General features: G+C 43.8%; 1 protein-coding gene across 3 annotated transcripts in view; it reads left to right on the forward strand.

Moving 5' to 3' along the window:
* FER (FER tyrosine kinase) overlaps positions 1-17,128 on the forward strand; it is a 452,282-nt gene that overhangs the window by 90,871 nt on the left and 344,283 nt on the right. For all 3 annotated transcript variants that reach the window (XM_082263755.1, XM_082263756.1, XM_082263757.1), the window contains one exon: positions 7,535-7,654. In XM_082263755.1, the coding sequence (XP_082119881.1) occupies positions 7,535-7,654 (120 nt within the window). The remainder of the gene's footprint in view (positions 1-7,534; positions 7,655-17,128) is intronic.

Below are 17,128 nucleotides of genomic sequence, written 5' to 3' on the forward strand. Positions count from 1 at the left end.
TGGTGTCAGACAATCTAATGTATGAATCCAGTAAGATTCTCTTTGACTTAAAGTGCGGACTTTGTGGCTCCCTCGCCAATGTTTTTTGTACGGTTCAATCGCCCAAAATCTTAAATGTGTGGGATCTCTCTTGTGGTATTGGTCGAAATGTCTAGATACACTGTGTCTCTCAAAACCATTTTCAATATTTTTCACATGTTCTTTTATTCTTATTCTTAATAATCTCTTCGTGCGGCCCACATACTGTAGGCCGCAACTACATTCCAATCCATAGACCACTCCTTCTGTGTTACATCCAATAAAATCTTTTATTTTATATACCTTATTGTTTCTTGTAGATTTAAACTCGTTTACTTTTCCTTTTGGTTTTGTCCTGAGGCATGCATAGCATCTTTTGCATGGGTAGAACCCTTTTCCTGTGAAAAAAGTGCCTAGTGCTTTGGGAGGATCCATTACTGTTTTTACCAGCATATTTCTTATAGTTGGTGCACGTTTATATATAAACGCTGGGTTTTCTGGTAGTACGTTTCTTAGATGTTTATCCTTCTTCAGTATGTGCCAGTGTTTTTTTACGATTTTTTCCACCTTCTTATGTTGCATACTGTATTCCATGACTATAGGTACTTTCTCCATACTGAAGAAGGATAAACATCTAAGAAACGTACTACCAGAAAACCCAGCGTTTATATATAAACGTGCACCAACTATAAGAAATATGCTGGTAAAAACAGTAATGGATCCTCCCAAAGCACTAGGCACTTTTTTCACAGGAAAAGGGTTCTACCCATGCAAAAGATGCTATGCATGCCTCAGGACAAAACCAAAAGGAAAAGTAAACGAGTTTAAATCTACAAGAAACAATAAGGTATATAAAATAAAAGATTTTATTGGATGTAACACAGAAGGAGTGGTCTATGGATTGGAATGTAGTTGCGGCCTACAGTATGTGGGCCGCACGAAGAGATTATTAAGAATAAGAATAAAAGAACATGTGAAAAATATTGAAAATGGTTTTGAGAGACACAGTGTATCTAGACATTTCGACCAATACCACAAGAGAGATCCCACACATTTAAGATTTTGGGCGATTGAACCGTACAAAAAACATTGGCGAGGGAGCCACAAAGTCCGCACTTTAAGTCAAAGAGAATCTTACTGGATTCATACATTAGATTGTCTGACACCAAATGGGTTGAATATTGAATTTGACCTGAATTGTTTTATTAGTGATTTTTAAAAATATTATAGATTTTAGGACATTTTAAATGTTTTTATACAGGAACTGCAATATTGGAATAAATAAACACACCCCGAAGTCCAGAAAAAGTAGATTATTTAAGGAATACATTATAGATTAATTAATATTAAATTATATTAATATTTAAAATATTTAATGAATTAATAAGTAATACTATAAATGGGTTAGATTAATTAGAAAAATAGATTGAAAAAGGTTCCAGAGGAATATAGATAGAAGAATATAAATAAAAATATTGAGGGCCGTTAGAAAATAATCAATAAAACATAAGGGTATATATATAGAAATATAGTAAGGTGAAGGTATAATTATTTATAATTATTTATATCTATATTGTGGTTTTATTAAATATACTGTTGTATGTATATAATTAATACTATATTCATTGCTGCTACGTCACTTACGGGTATCAAAAGGTTTTTAGTTAGGTTTTAACATCATAAATAAATATATGGTTTTAATAAATATATGGTTTTAATCAATATGAAGTAAGTAATTGGGGATGGATATTTAAATTGCATTTTATATTGAATTATTAAGAAATAAGAGGCACGAGAAACGTATATGACTCCAACAAAATGGCCGTTTGTTTACATCCGGTCTAAGAATATTAGCTGTAAATACGGCAAATGACGGAACATCCGTTTCCGGCTCTAGTGCTTTAAAAAGGACGTCACAACGGTAGGCAGGTATCCCTGGAAGAAGCTGCGTGATGACGCAGCGTAACGCGTAGGATAGCTAAACCGGAAGTGACGTATCGGCAAAGGATCGTATGTTATGCTAGAAACAAGACGCAAAGCAATGTGAGTGTTACTCTTACTTTTCTAAATAAAATTTATGGGACGTACTTCACTATGTTGGGCCCAATTTGATTTTTTTGGAGATACAAAGAATCGCATATATCCCCTGGAAGATAGCTGCATTTACAAGGGAGATATAACCAAGGATTTATAATGGTACATATATGCCAATAAGGAGGAAGGAACAGCATACTGGGGAATACAACCTAAGGCTCTTTTAAAGGAGCAGTGAGGTGAGCGCTTAGGACACCTAGTGGGCACCGCACGAAGCACCTGCATGTGAAATTTGGATTAAGAAGATTGTGTTCATCACATTATATATTCATAAAAATAATTTTAAAAGGACACTTCAGCACTTTATTGGATATCACCTATTTAGAGCACCTTTTATATTTAAATAAGTCACCGATTTTAATTTTATATAAATTTTTCACTGTATAATGGATTAATATAGTTGGTTTCAATAAGATTTATTTTTATTTAGTGAATATTTCATCACCTATTACATTTATTGTATGAATTATATTGGATTGTATTATTGTATACATTAAGACACAATTTTAATATTATTTAAGAAGCACTTTGGCACTTTTTCACTTATTTACATATTTATATATTTTTATCTATGTTATTTAAGCACTTTTAAAGCGCGGTACTCCCCCCAACTTTATTTATCTGTATTGTGTAGGTTACCAATTTTAGTACCTGCAGCATTAAAGGTGCCTATTTTGTAGACAATAATTAGAGAGACAGCGCGAGAATTTCACCAACCCTCTATAACCTATTTGCTTTGCTTTCACATTGATAGATGAAGACCTGGAATAGGCAATGATTTAACAAGCAGAATTTTCTCAGAGGACTAGATGCTCTAGTTAACCATTTAAAAAGCAAGCTAATTGTGACATTTCTCACATACTTTTAAAAATCTGCATGTTTTGTTAGAAAATGACTTAGAACCGCCAAATTTATTTTTTTCTGAAAGCAAAGTCCATTGAGAATAAAATGGTGGGTGTTGCAATTCTTTAGGTCACACAATATTTGTTCAGTGGCTTACCAAAAACACATTTTGTGCAAAAAATACACTTTAATGACATTTTTTGCTCACAAACACAATAAATGTTATGCCAAGTAAAAAGATATCGAACATGTCACACTTTATAATTGTGCACACCTGTGGAACGACGACAAACTATGGTACCTAAAATCGTAAGCAACGATTTCAAAGCCTTTACAAATTTCCAGTTTAGAGTTAGAGGAGGTCTTGTGCTAGAGTTATTGCTCTCACTCGGACGTTTGCGACAATACCTCTTCTGTGGTGCAATCACGGTTTACATATGCGTGCGGTACCAACATTTGCATTCTACATTGTGAGCACAGGGAATGGGGCACTTTCAATTTTATTTTGTTTAAATGTATTATTTATTTTTCGTTCATTGATGGACACCGCTTCAGATCTTCATAACTGTTTGGTTATACTGCCCCCTACAGGAGTAGGACACTAGGCAGAAGAAAAGTCTTGCTACGCCCATGGACAGTCCCGGGGGGAGGGGGGGGGCTGTGTATACTCCCTCTCTCTGCTATAGGCACTCAATTTTTTTCTGCCTAGTCAGGAGTAAGGACTTAGTTCCTTGCTGGGATCTTTGGTCCTGACAATTTTTTCTATTTAGATAGAAATTTTTTTTCTCTTGGATTTTTCCTGTGAGATCTACATCCAACTGCCGGGCTGGGCGACAGCCTGGATAATCTAGATCCAGTGGTCACACCAGTCTGGCCAGTGAGCGCGCGCAGACCTTAGCTCTGCGCTAAGTCAACCGCGACATAGCCCCACTGGATGGGGGCTGGCCTGCGAATTAAACACAGCGTTCCTCCTGGTAGACAGCCCCCACATTTTGATGGAGAAGGGGGTCTCTCTGGAGCAGTGCCCGCCTGGTTTCTGTTACAGTGAGTAGCTGTCCCCCCCTCTCCTCCTGGAGGGTTTTGGGGTGGACATGGGCCCCTCCTTGGGACAGTCAGACTCCCGGGTTCCCCTCCTTCCTGTCAGGCATCCCCCTTGTCATCTGTCCCCCATCCTACCCCCCCCATTACATATGTTGTGGCTGTTTGGGTGGTCTGATCCAATTTCTGGGGTGGGGGCAGGGCCCTATCCTGGTGATGGGTTATGAAGATCTGAAGCTGTGGCAGTCAATGGAACACCAGAGAAATAGATTTTATGGCAAGTCAAAAATCATTTTTTTTTCCAATCTTTCTTTAATTGTTTTTTCTCTATCGTTCATTGACGGACACTGTTCTCTGATGCATATCAGGGTTACATATAGTTACATAGTAGGTGAGGTTGAATAAAGACAATAGTCCATCCAGTTCAACCTGTGTAGGTGTGTGTGGCTATAATCATCTCACATACCCCTGAATGTTCTGATCCTTGAGATGTAAGTCTAAGAGTCTTTTGAAAGCCACCATACTACCCGCAGAAACCACCTCTGGTAGAGAATTCCACAATCTTGTAGCCCTAACAGTAAAGAACCCCCCACGTTGCCTGAGGTTAAAACGCTTCTCCTCTAATCGCATTGTATGCCCCCGAGTCCTCATGCAATCCCTTCGACTGAACAGCTTTTTTTCTAAGCTGAGATCCCCATTGAGATATTTAAAAATTGCTATCATGTCCCCCATCAGGCGTCTCTTCTCCAGGGAGAATAAATCAAGCGATTGCAGACGCTCTTCATAATCAAGGTCCTCCAATCCCCTAATTAGTTTAGTTGCCCTTCTCTGGACTCTCTCCAGCTCCAACACATCCCTTCTGAGGACTGGCGACCAGAACTGGACAGAATACTCCAGATGCGGTCGGACCAGAGTTTTATAAAGTGGAAGGATTATAGTCTTATCTCTGGAATACATCCCTTTCTTTATGCATGCTAATATTCTGCTAGCCTTGGCAGCTGCCGCTTGACATTGCATGCTGTTGCCTCGTCTATCATCAACCAATACTCCCAGATCCTTCTCCATTTTTGATTCCCCCAAGGGTTCCCCTCCTAACGTGTATTGTGCTTTTATGTTTCTAGTCCCCAAGTGCAAAACCTTACACTTCTCCACATTAAGCCTCATTTGCCAAGTCGTTGCCCACTCCGTTTTTTTGTCCAGGTCATCCTGTAGGATATCTGCTTCGTGCTGTGCAGTTATTGCCCTGCCCAATTTTGTGTTATCTGCAAAAACTGATATCGAACTACTGACCCCGACCTTAATGCGGTTTATGAATAAATTGAACAAGGTTGGTCCCAGGCGCTTATGGGGAACTGTATCAAACGCCTTAGCGAAATCTAGGTATACCACATCCACTGGTCTGTCCCTATCTAGCTCACAGCTCACCTCCTCGTAGAATGTTAAGAGATTGGTTTTGACAAGAACGCCCATTTGTAAACCCGTGCTGGTTACTACTGATGATGCTGTTGTCTTTAGCAAACTCTACGATATAGTCCCTTATCATCCCCTCCAGAAGTTTACATACTACTGATGTTAGACTGACAGGCCTATAATTTCCCGGTATATGCCTCTGACCCTTTTTGAATATCGGAATCACGTTTGCTTTCCTCCACTCCCCTGGTACATCTCCTGTCCTAATACTGTCCGCAAAGACCAGGAACAGTGGTCTGGATATAACCTTACTGAGTTCCTTTAGTACTATCGGATGTACGCCATCCGGGCCTGGTGATTTGTGTTAAGTTTATCCAGCCTTTCCCTGATTTCACCCTCTGTTACCCTCTGTTAGGGGTTATACTGCCCCCTACAGGATTAGGACACTAAGCAGAAAAAAAGTTCTGGCTACGCCTATGGGCAGTCCTGGAGGGTACACCCTCTCTTTTCCTGCAGAGGATATCCGTTTTAATCTGCAAGTCAGGAGTAAGGACCTAGTTCCTTGCTGGGATCTTTGGTCCTGGCATTAACCACTTTAAGACCAGAAGATTTTGCGGCTTAATGGACCAGGATCTATTTTGCGATTCGGCACTGCGTTACTTTAACGGACAATTGCGCGGCCGTGCGATGCTGTACCCAAACAAAATTTACCTTTTTTCCCACAAATAGAGCTTTCTTTTGGTCACCTTTGATCACCTGTGCGATTTTTTTTTTTTTTTTTTTTTTTTTTTTTTGCGCTATAAAAAAAATATATTTTTTCACTTTCTTTTATATGACATTCTCAAAAAAAAAAAAATGTAAAAATCAAAATCTTTTCATTTTAGGCCAATTTGTTTTCTGCTACATATTTTTGGTAAAAAAAAAAAAAATCGCAATAAGTGTATTTTGATTGGTTTGCGCAAAAGTTATTGCGTCTACTAACTACAGGAAAGATTTGTCATTTTTATTTTTTTTACTAGTAATGGTGGCGACATGCGTTTTTTTTTTTTTTTTTTTGCGGGACTGCAACATTGCGGCGGACAGATCGGACCCCTAACTGACATTTTTGACACTTTTGGGGGTACCAGTTACAATACTACAGTAATCAGTGCTAAAAATATGCAGTTACTGTAATAATTAAACTGACAGGGAAGGGGTTAACCCTGTTGGTGATCAAGGGGTTAAATGTAAGCCTAGGGGAGTGATTCTAACTGGGGGGGGTTGGGCTTTTGAAATGACCATAGAGACATGCGATCCTATATAGCAGGATCACATGGTTTCTGATCATCCGAGGAAGGACGGACGGACGGCTGTGTTTACATCAGCCGTCTGTCCTTCTCTGTCAGCGGGGAGAGATCGAGAGTGTCAGGTGGCAATCGGAGCCGCCTGACACATGTGCCAGCCCGCTAATAAACGAGGGCAGGAGTGCGCCGCCGCCAGCTCCTCACGGACAGCTTCTTTGTCCCTCTGGGACAGTCGATGTGGCGCAGTCCAAACGACCCTGGTCTGGCGAACCAGAGATTATTTTTTTCCCGACCTCTCAATGTTGTAAGCCCACCCAAGTATTCCTTTGCTTGTTACATAGATTTTTCATGAGTAAAATACTGAAACCCGTGTAATTTAAGACTTCTGTAGTCTTACAGTTATGTTGGATGTAAGGACGTTTCAGTGTGATTCGCATTCGCTGGGATCTGCTGTAATAGTGCCTCTGTGGGTCCCCTTATTGTTCTAGTATTTCAACAGTTTTAGTCACTTATTAAAGGATAGATCAATACATTTTTTTTTTTTTTTTTACTTTTGGAAATTTTTTGTAACCATTCACTGCCTTTGTAGAAGGGTGATGGATAGTTTTTGTGACCTTAAGCGGAAGTAAAAGGATGGAATTCGTGTTCTGAGAGACCTCTTTCCCATTGTGGTCATCAAAATAAATAAGAGTTAAAATCTGGGCTCTGAAAAAACTCACATTGTTCTCAGGTCTGTCTATCTAGCATGCAAGGCACACTGGATGAGGCTTAAGCAAATATTTCATAATATATTCTAATTCAAATGACTAAAATGTTCTTGATTTTCTTTTAATTCCTTGTTTTAATAGGTCGCCAGAGTTGAAGAAAGAGGATATTGAATTTGACGTATCATTATTAGAAGAGATTGAAAACCTGCAGGCAAATGAAATCATGTGGAACAATCTCACTGCAGACAGCCTAAATTCAATGTAAGAGAAGATTTCATTGAGGATAATAAACTGTAATGTTCATGTTTCAATGATTTAACCACTTTACCACCGGAGGATTTTGCTATCTTACGTCCAGGCCACTTTTTGTGATTCGGCACTGTGCGACTTTAACTGACAATTGCGCGGTCGTGCGACGCCGTACCCAAACGAAATTGATGTCCTTTTTTATTCCACAAATAGAGCATTCTTTTGGTGGTATTTGATCACCTGTGCGATTTTTTTACTTTTTGCTTTATAAACAAAAAAAGAGCGTAAATTTTGAAAAAATAACAATTATTTTTCAAATTTTTTTATATGAAATTCCCCCCCCCCCCCCAAAAAAATGTAAAAATCAAATTTTTTTTTACATTTTTAGCCAATTTGTTTTCTGCTACCTATGTTTGGTAAAATAAAATCACAATAAGCGTATTTTGATTGGTTTGCGCAAAAGTTATTGCGTTTACTAAAGAAGGGAAAGATTTCTGTCATTTTTGGTGTTTTTTTTTTTTTTAACGAGTAATGGCGGCGATCTGCTATTTTTTTTTTTTGCGAGACTGTGACATTGCGGCGGACAGATCGGACCCTTGACTGACACTTTTGGGGGTACCAGTGACATTTCTACAGTCATGAGTGCTATAAATATGCACTGTAAAATGACACTGGCAGGTAAGGGGTTAATTTTATTGGAGAGGGAGGGGTTAATGTATGCCTGGTGCTTACTAACATGTATGGGGGGAGGTGACTGAGTGACACAGGGACTGATCGCATGTTCAGCTATGCTGAACCATGCAATCTGTCACTGTCTGTCACTTAGGAGATCCGCCCGCTCTGTTTACACAAGCGGGGGGATCTCCAAACTCGATTCCCCGACGATCGGGGAAGAGAAGCGGCGATCGCCGACGCTCCTCCCCTGGCCCGACTCCCGCTGTGAATGAATACAGGCGGAGGAGTCCAGTGACGTAGGTCTACGTCGCTGGACGATAACTAACCACTTTGCCGCAGTAGAGCTCGAGTGAGCGGTCGGCAAGTGGTTAATGTTGTTTTTTTTTATTTTTTTTATATAAACCTGTTTGAACTATTTTCTTTTTCTCTGCTGTGTCTGAGTTTGGGGCCAATTGGAGAACAATTCCTTGATGTTACTAGCCATTTAACTACTAATGTTAACCAGCAAACACTGCAACTAGTTACGAAGCATCTCTATCTGGAATAAACATTGAAAACAAACTGTTCCCTGCAAAGAAACAGTAGTTACATGTCCTCTAGTGGCCAGTGGGAGAAAGGGACTAGGAAAATCCACTTTATGGAAGTGGCAGATTCTGTCGAAAAGGCAAGTAATCCACCTGTTCGCAGTGCAAGTACATTTTTTTTTTTGTTTTTTTTTAAATAGATTTTATTAGTAGAATGAGCAGTACAGAAGAACAACAATGTATTAAGAACATTTTACATTGAGAGAATAGTGCATACAATAAACGCACAAGTGCACAATTATACTAAACAGAGTATAGTATAACCGGGGGGGCGAGAGAGGGAGGGAGGGAGAGATGGGCGAGAGAAGGAAGGGGGGTGATGTAAGAGGAAAAGTACCCAGAAAGTTAAGTTGAGGTTACCATACAATTCGAGCTTTTCGGCAATACACTTGAGCAAAACTGGGGTTAGGTGGGTCTGAGGGGAACACATGGGGGCTATAAGGGAGCCATCACAAGTAGGTGAAGGGTAGAGTGGCATGGGATGATAGCCATGAGGTAGGGTGGCAATGGTGGAGTCGCCTCAGTCCATCAGGTCCATTGACACAGCTGTGTAGTATGTGAATTTCTTGTTTTGGAAGTCCATAACATGGAACGGCCGTGTTTTGGTTGCAAAGCGCTGCAGAGGAGGTTGTCTCGGAGGAGAAGCCCAGTAGAGGTTTGTAGATATCGGAGATCCCGTAGTTTCAGTGGCGACTAAGTTTGTCAGTGAAAGGGTCTTTGAATCCGCCAAGTTCGAGGATCTTAGGTAGCTGTGACATTGGTGAAGGAAGAAAGAATGAGTGGCGGTGAGTTTAAATTTTTGCAGAACCTCTTGTTGCGGGTGGAGGGTGCCCGTATCTTGGTCGTAAAGCTCTGAGAATTTAGTCAATCCTTGTTGCCAGGTTACAAAAGCTTTGCGGCACAGTCCTGGTGGAAAGGAAGGATTGCCCCGGATGGGGAGATAGCTGTACATATAAGGGAAGCATTGCAGGAGTTTCCTTACTTCCCTCAATGCAATGACAGTGTCCCGAAGCATAAGGGTGTGTTGTAGGGGAGAGGCAACGTTTTTCCATTGGCTGTGCAGTAATGCAGGCAGATAGAGAGGATAGGTCATCTGAGATGCATGGCAAAGTTCGAGTAATGTGATGTTTGGGAGTTCCAATCCAGAGCCGTTCTGTATAGACAAGAAAGGTTGTACAACTGTAGATTGGGGAGACCCGCTCCACCCTTGCGTCTGGGGAGATACAGTTTTGCCAAAGATATACGTGGGGGGTTGCCCTTCAGATAGATTTGGATAAAGCCCGATTGAGCAGTTGTTTGTCTCGATGCTTGATGAGCAGGGGTATGTCTGCATTGGGTAAAGGATGCGGGCTAAGCTGATCATCTTTATTAGGTGGCATCTCCCCAGGAGCGAGAGCTGGAGACCCATCCAACTGTTTAGTTCCTTGGCAATTCTTCTGAAAAGAGGGGATAGTTAAGAGTATAAATGGAGGAGGGCAAGCTTTCCTATCTTTATCCCCAGATAAGTAATATGGGACCTTGCTACCGTGAAAGGGGAAGAAGACGCCCAGGAGGGAGAAAAGGAAACACCCTAGTGGTAAAATCTCACTCTTAGAGAAATTTATGCGAAGGCCAGAACATAATTTGAAGGTGTCAAAAAGAGCAGTGATTACAGGCATGTCGATGCCTGGGTTAGAGGTAAAGATTAGGATGTTGTCCGTTAATAGGGACACCCGCAGGTCCCCTGTACCTGCAGGGATGCAATGTAAAGGGGGCAACAGACTGGAGGTACCTGGAGAGTGATTTGATGGCCAAGTTAAATAATAAGGGGGAAAGGGGCAGCCTTGCTGGGTCCCTTTTTTATGAAGGCGAAATCCAGGGGTACGGAGACCAGCCAACATCAATCTGACTGCGGGAAAGGCATAAATGGATCAAATTAAGTGTGAGAAGGGACCACTGAAACCCATTTTCTCTAGCGCTCATTGACAGACGTAGTCCTCGGTGATACACCACCTTCGGGTTATGTTGCCTCCACAGGAGCAGGACTAGACAGGAAATTAAAAAGCTCTGGCCACACCCTAGGGGCAGTCCCAGAGGGTATATCCTCTCTCTCTCTCTCTGCCTCAGCAAATCAGTTATTTTCTGTCTAGTTAGGAGTAAGGACCTAGATACCTTGCTGGGATCTTAGGTCCTGGCAAGATTTTTTTCTTAAAGGATTTTTTAGACAGCTTTTTTTCTCCAGTGTTCCTGTGAGATCTTCAAGCAAGAAAGCTGAACTGGGCGACGGGCTGGATGTTGAGATCCGGTGGTCACCCCAGTTCAGCCTACGAGCGCGTGCAGGCCATAGCTCCGCGCTGGGTCGGCCGCGACAAAGTCCCATTAAAGGACTGACCCCGCGAGTTAAACGTCTCGTTGAAACGCCAAAGACCATGAGTCACGGCGTCCATATCGGTCGACAGCCCTCCCGCCCCGGTGGAGAGGGGTACTGTCAGGAGTTGGTGCCCGCCTGGTTCCGGTATGGTGAGTAGTATGTTCCCCCTTTTCCCCTGACGGGTCTTGTGGTGAACGCGGGCCCCTCTCTGTATGGTAAGATAGTCCCTCTCTATCCTATAAATGACACAGATCCTCCTACTTTGAGTGTGATTTTGTGTGCAAAAAGCCAGGAGGCTTGGTTTGGGAGCTAACAATCTAATTGTATACATGTTAAAAAGATTATAATCTGTGGCATTCTGGGAATCTTACGGTGATAAGAATAAGCTACCTACCAGTCAGAAGCCACGGATATGTAGACTGCCTTCCTAATCAGATCTCCAGCTATTAGCAGGCCTCCCGAATGGCCATGCGGTCCGTCAGGGCCGGTACCGCCAACCACGCCAAATCCCCATGCAGAGAGAGTGTTGTGTGCCCTGCAGCACACCGCTATTCAGTACAGGCCGCCGCCATTTTTTTTTTTGCTGGATCGCACGAGCCGCCATTTTGGCGTAGCCTTGTGTCTCCAGCATGGGGGCGGCCATGTTTGAGGTGATCCAAACACCTCGTGGAGCTAGGGGAGGCGCCGGAAGGCGTGCAGAGGGGCGGAGCCGCCTCCTTTCTTCCTGGGCAGCCAGCCAAAAGACTTCCTGTTTGTCAAGACAGCGCTGTAACCTGTTGCAGTTAAACTCTGAGCATCAAGTGGTGAGCCTGGGGGTCTATCTCTCTCTCTCTCTCTCGATCGATAGGGATCCCTAGCAGGTAACACTAAGGGGCTTTTTGTGGCGCTGGGGGTCTGAAAAAAAAAAAAAAAAAAAAGTTTTTTATTTTTGAATTATATTATCCAGGAAGTGACTGGAATTATCATGGACCCTGCCACACATATTCCCCCACCTGTTTCCCTCGAGGGGGCCACGGGACCCGCCGGTGCACAGAGTGTAGAGTCATTTACAGCAATTTTGGAGTCTATGGTGGCTCGGGTGGAGGCGGCCTGTCAGGGACGGGGGTCAAGGAAGCGACCCCCGCCTACCCCTATACTATCTGACACCTCTGACTCTGATTCAGAGATGGTCACTGTAGTTGCAGGTTCCTCTGCAAAGGCTGTTATCCCAGGTAAAGCCCCCTCAGACAGTGAGGAGGACGCTTCTTCTCCTGCTATAATTCAGGAAGAAGCATTGGTGGACGCACTAGTTGTGGCAGTGCAGGAAACCTTAAAACTTGAGGCTTTACCGGCAGAGGCAACTGAAACAGAGATTCCTTTTGGTACTAATAAGCCCATCAAAACGGTGAAGGTTTTTCCTGTACCCAAATGTTTCGGTAATCAGATTAAAGGAGAATGGGAGCATTCTAAACGTACCTTTACTATTTCCAAGCGTATTGCTAGACGCTATCCGTTTGAGGAATCCATCATTAAGAAATGGACGGTACCACCAGTGTGGGATCCACCTATTTCCAGGCTGAATAAAGCCACGGTTATCCCAGTGGAGGACACTTCGTCCTTTAAGGATCCGGTGGATCGAAAGATGGAAGCAGAGTCCCGCACCATCTTCTCTCTGATAGGGTCAGCATTTAGACCAGTAATTGTTATTGGTCTAGTTTCCCAGACACTTACGGAATGGGCGAGAATGGTACGCCAAGACCTTAGGGGAAAAGATATTCCCCAGGAGACATCTGATTTGATGGAACAGATTATACAAGGGCTACAGTTTATCTGTGACGCAGCCTTGGACACTACTCCCTTATTAGGGCATGCATCTATGTCAGCGGTGATCCTCAGACGTGTGCTGTGGTTAAAATGCTGGTCAGCTGACCTAGGTTCCAAAAAGACCTTGACAAATCTCCCTTTTCAGGGGAATCGTCTATTTGGGGCCAACCTAGATGAAATCATCAAGGATGCCACTGGGGGCAAGAGCACTTTTTTGCCACAGGCTGCTAAAGCTAAGGGACCTCGCAACAAGCGAGGACCTTTCTTTACCACCCATAAAGGGCGCCCGGCTGGTACTAGCGGGAAAGGCAAGACTCCTCCAGGAGGGTTCAAGAAGGGCTGGTCGGACAAGCAGAGGACCAACCCAGCCAAACCCGAAGCAAAGGAGTACACAGCCTGAAGGTGCGCCCCCACCCGGTTTCAGGGTGGGGGGACGTTTTCACTGGTATTCAGGACATTAGATCGAGCTTCAACCACTACTACCGGTGCGATTCTTCCCTTCCAACATTTAAGTACTACAGGAAGCGGTAGTTACCGTTCCCTGAATAGATCTTTTCCTTTACCTTTTCCTAAGATTAGTCCCTATACCTCACAGGAATCGGATCTGGTTGACCAGATAGGCCAAGTAGCCTCTAGTCGGGTGACTTCGGTCCCTGAGGTTCAACCAGAAAAGATCACCCTTCCTGATAACAATCAGGTATCTGATAAATGTGTGGGAACAGAAAACGACCAGACTTTCTCGGATGGTCGGGGCCAGATACCTCTAGGGACGCCTGGTTCAGATTCTATCAGCGCCAGTGGTCCTAGAAATTCTAGGCTGGCCTCCTCAAGCCGGCCTGGCCGACTTGGACATGCTAGTTGCAGACGTTCCGTGGGAACTTCGTCTCAGGGAGTGTCTGTGGTCTCAAGGACCAATTTACCATCATGCTTTACAGTCGCTGGGTTTAATGGCCTGGCCATTGAGACCCAAGTACTGAAGGACAGAGGTTTGTCTACTTCAGTCATTCCTACCCTTATTAAAGCAAGGAAAGCGACTTCCAGCAAGGTCTATTATCATACATGGAAGACTTATATTGCGTGGTGCGAATCTTTAGGATTTCCTCCACGTACCTATTCGGTGACTCGAATATTGGCCTTTTTGCAACAAGGGGTTGAGCAGAAGCTAGCCTTGAGCACCATCAAGGGTCAAGTTTCAGCATTAGCAATCTTCTTTCAGAAACCTTTAGCTACCAAGTCCTTGGTGCGGAATTTCATCCAGGGGGTGCGGCACCTGGCTCCTCCAGTCCGCGCGCCCTTACCGCCCTGGGATCTTAATTTGGTTTTGTCGGTTCTACAGAAACCTCCCTTTGAAAACATCAGGGAGATTCCCTTGCTTACTTTATCCCAGAAGGTGGCCTTCTTGGTGGCTATTACTTCTGCTCGCAGGGTGTCAGAACTGGCTGCATTATCATGCCAGTCCCCATACCTAGTGATTCATAGGGATAAGGTAGTACTTCATCCTAAGCCATCTTTTCTTCTTAAGGTGGTTTCAGATTTTCATCTGAATGAAGATATTGTACTACCTTCCTTGTGTCCTCAGCCCAAGCATCATCGGGCACATGCGTTGCATTCCTTAGATGTGGTTCGGGCAATCAGGGTATACCTGAAAGCTACGGAATCATTCCGTAAGACGGATTCACTTTTTGTGATCACGGATGGCCCCAGAAAGGGTTTGCCTGCATCTGCCGCGACCATTGCCAAATGGATTAGACAAACGGTGGTACAGGCTTATTCTATTAAGGGTCAGAGTCCTCCGTTCCCTGTTAGGGCACACTCCACTCGAGCGCTCAGTACTTCCTGGGCCTTTCGCCATCAGGCGTTAGTGGTCCAGGTATGTAAGGCGGCCACCTGGTCGTCGGTACATACCTTTACAAAATTCTATAAAATTGATGTGACGGCATCGGCGGATGCCTCATTTGGCCGCAAGGTTTTGCAGGCCGCAATTTGAGGAGACCGGTGGTCTACCTCGAGGGTTTTTTTCTGTTTGTAAAAAAAAAAAAAAAAATTTTTTCTCTTTTTTGTTGAGTCTCATCATTAAGGATGAGCATTGTAAACTTCTAGTTGGCACCGGTTGGGCCTTCTAGATTGGGATTTGATTTCCATTTTCCCACCCCTCATTTGTGATACTGCTCTGGGACGTCCCGAAGGTGGTGTATCACCGAGGACTACGTCTGTCAATGAGCGCTAGAGAAAAATGGATTTTTGTAAAATCTTACCGTAAAATCCTTTTCTCTTAGCTCATTGACAGACGTAGTCCCCGCCCCTCTGTTTTTGAGTTGAGTTGGTTTAAAATCTCTAAAGACTGCTTTTTCACATAACTGATTTGCTGAGGCAGAGAGAGAGAGGATATACCCTCTGGGACTGCCCCTAGGGTGTGGCCAGAGCTTTTTAATATCCTGTCTAGTCCTGCTCCTGTGGAGGCAACATAACCTGAAGGTGGTGTATCACCGAGGACTACGTCTGTCAATGAGCTAAGAGAAAAGGATTTTACGGTAAGATTTTACAAAAATCCATTTTTGTCCATTACGAAGTTGAGCCAAGCAAAGCTGACATTGTCAAATGCCTTTTCCGTGTCCAGAGAGACGATAGCCAGGTCCCCTGAGGGGTTAGACTTAGCGTATTCCAGCGCCAGCAATACTTTCCGAATGTTAAGGGTGGCTCGCTGTCCCCGGCCCAATCTGGGTTCGTTAGGAGCAGAAGGAAGGGAATGACCAGCGACAGTCTGGTCACCATCATTTTGGAGAGAATTTTGGCATCCAGGTTCAGAAGTGAGATGGGCCTATAGGAGCCAGGTTCCAGGGGATCCTTGTTTTTTTTGGCCAAGAGTTTGCTAATGGCTTTGTAGCCTGTGGTAGGGTAGAAACCACCTGCCCACAGAGTGGAGTAAACTTTAAGGAGAGTGGATTCAAGTATTGGCTGGAATGATTTATAAAATTCGCCCGTAAAACCATCAGGGCCTGGGGTCTTGTTAGGGGCCAACGAGTGAATTGTGTCAGAGAGTTCGGTCAAAGTGATGGGGGCATTGAGGGCCGATAGTTGCAAAGGGGTCACACGGGAGAGGGGTGTCTGAGATGGGAAAGACTGGGCGGTCTGTGGATCTATGGAGTCTGGGGCATAGAGGGAGGAGTAGAATTTTTGCATAATCGCACTCACATTCTGGGGGGAGAGTTTAATGTTGCCTTGAGGGTCTTTAAAGTCTTTGATATGGGTGGGGCTGTAGGTGCCTGAGCATAGCCTAGCGAGCAATTTACCCGACTTAATGCCAAACTTGTGAATGGTTGCTGACATTTGGGCATGTTTAATGCGTTCTAAAGTGTGCGCCCATGTATCAAAGGCTTGCTTGGCATCGTGCCATTCTCTCCTGTGTGCAGGAGAGTCATGGGTGATCAGGGTGCATTGGGCTAATTTGAGGCGGGAGCTAGCGGCGTAGTAGTTGGAAGTGGCATTTTTCCGGTACAAGGCGGAGTATGAAATTACGCGTCCTTTAAGGTACGTTTTGCTGGCTTCCCAGAACAGGTTGGGTTCCGCAAGATGGAGGATATTGACTTCAGAGTATTCGTCCCACGCCTGTCCAGGAACGAATGGAAGTCGGCGTTATCTTTTAGATCTGCTGGGAAACGCCAGGAGTGCATGTTGGGAGTGGAGCTGGAGGTGTCAACGGATAGGGATATCGGGAACTGGTCAGAGATGAAGGAATCAATGCGGAGGATAATATTGTCAGAGCAGAAGAGGTAGTCAATTCTGGTAAATACTCTATGTGGATTGGAATAGAATGTGTATTCCCTGTCTGCTGGATGATGGAGTCGCCAGATGTCCCTGAAGCGTAGGGATTCGATAGTGGTAGCAAGGAGAGATGTGGCCAGGTCGTGCTGTTTGCCTCTGTGCGGGGTTTTCGGGTAGATCTATCCAGGGCTGGGTCCATGATCAGGTATAAGTCCCCCCTATTATATGGGGGACGTTGGGGTTGTGGAGGAGCTTGACGGAGATGTGCGCGAAGAAGTGTTTTTTTTGGGTGAATTGGGGGCATAAACATTG

The sequence above is a fragment of the Pelophylax lessonae genome, assembly GCF_965119305.1.
Source record: "Pelophylax lessonae genome assembly, chromosome: 1".
NCBI classification, from domain to species: Eukaryota; Metazoa; Chordata; class Amphibia; order Anura; family Ranidae; genus Pelophylax; species Pelophylax lessonae.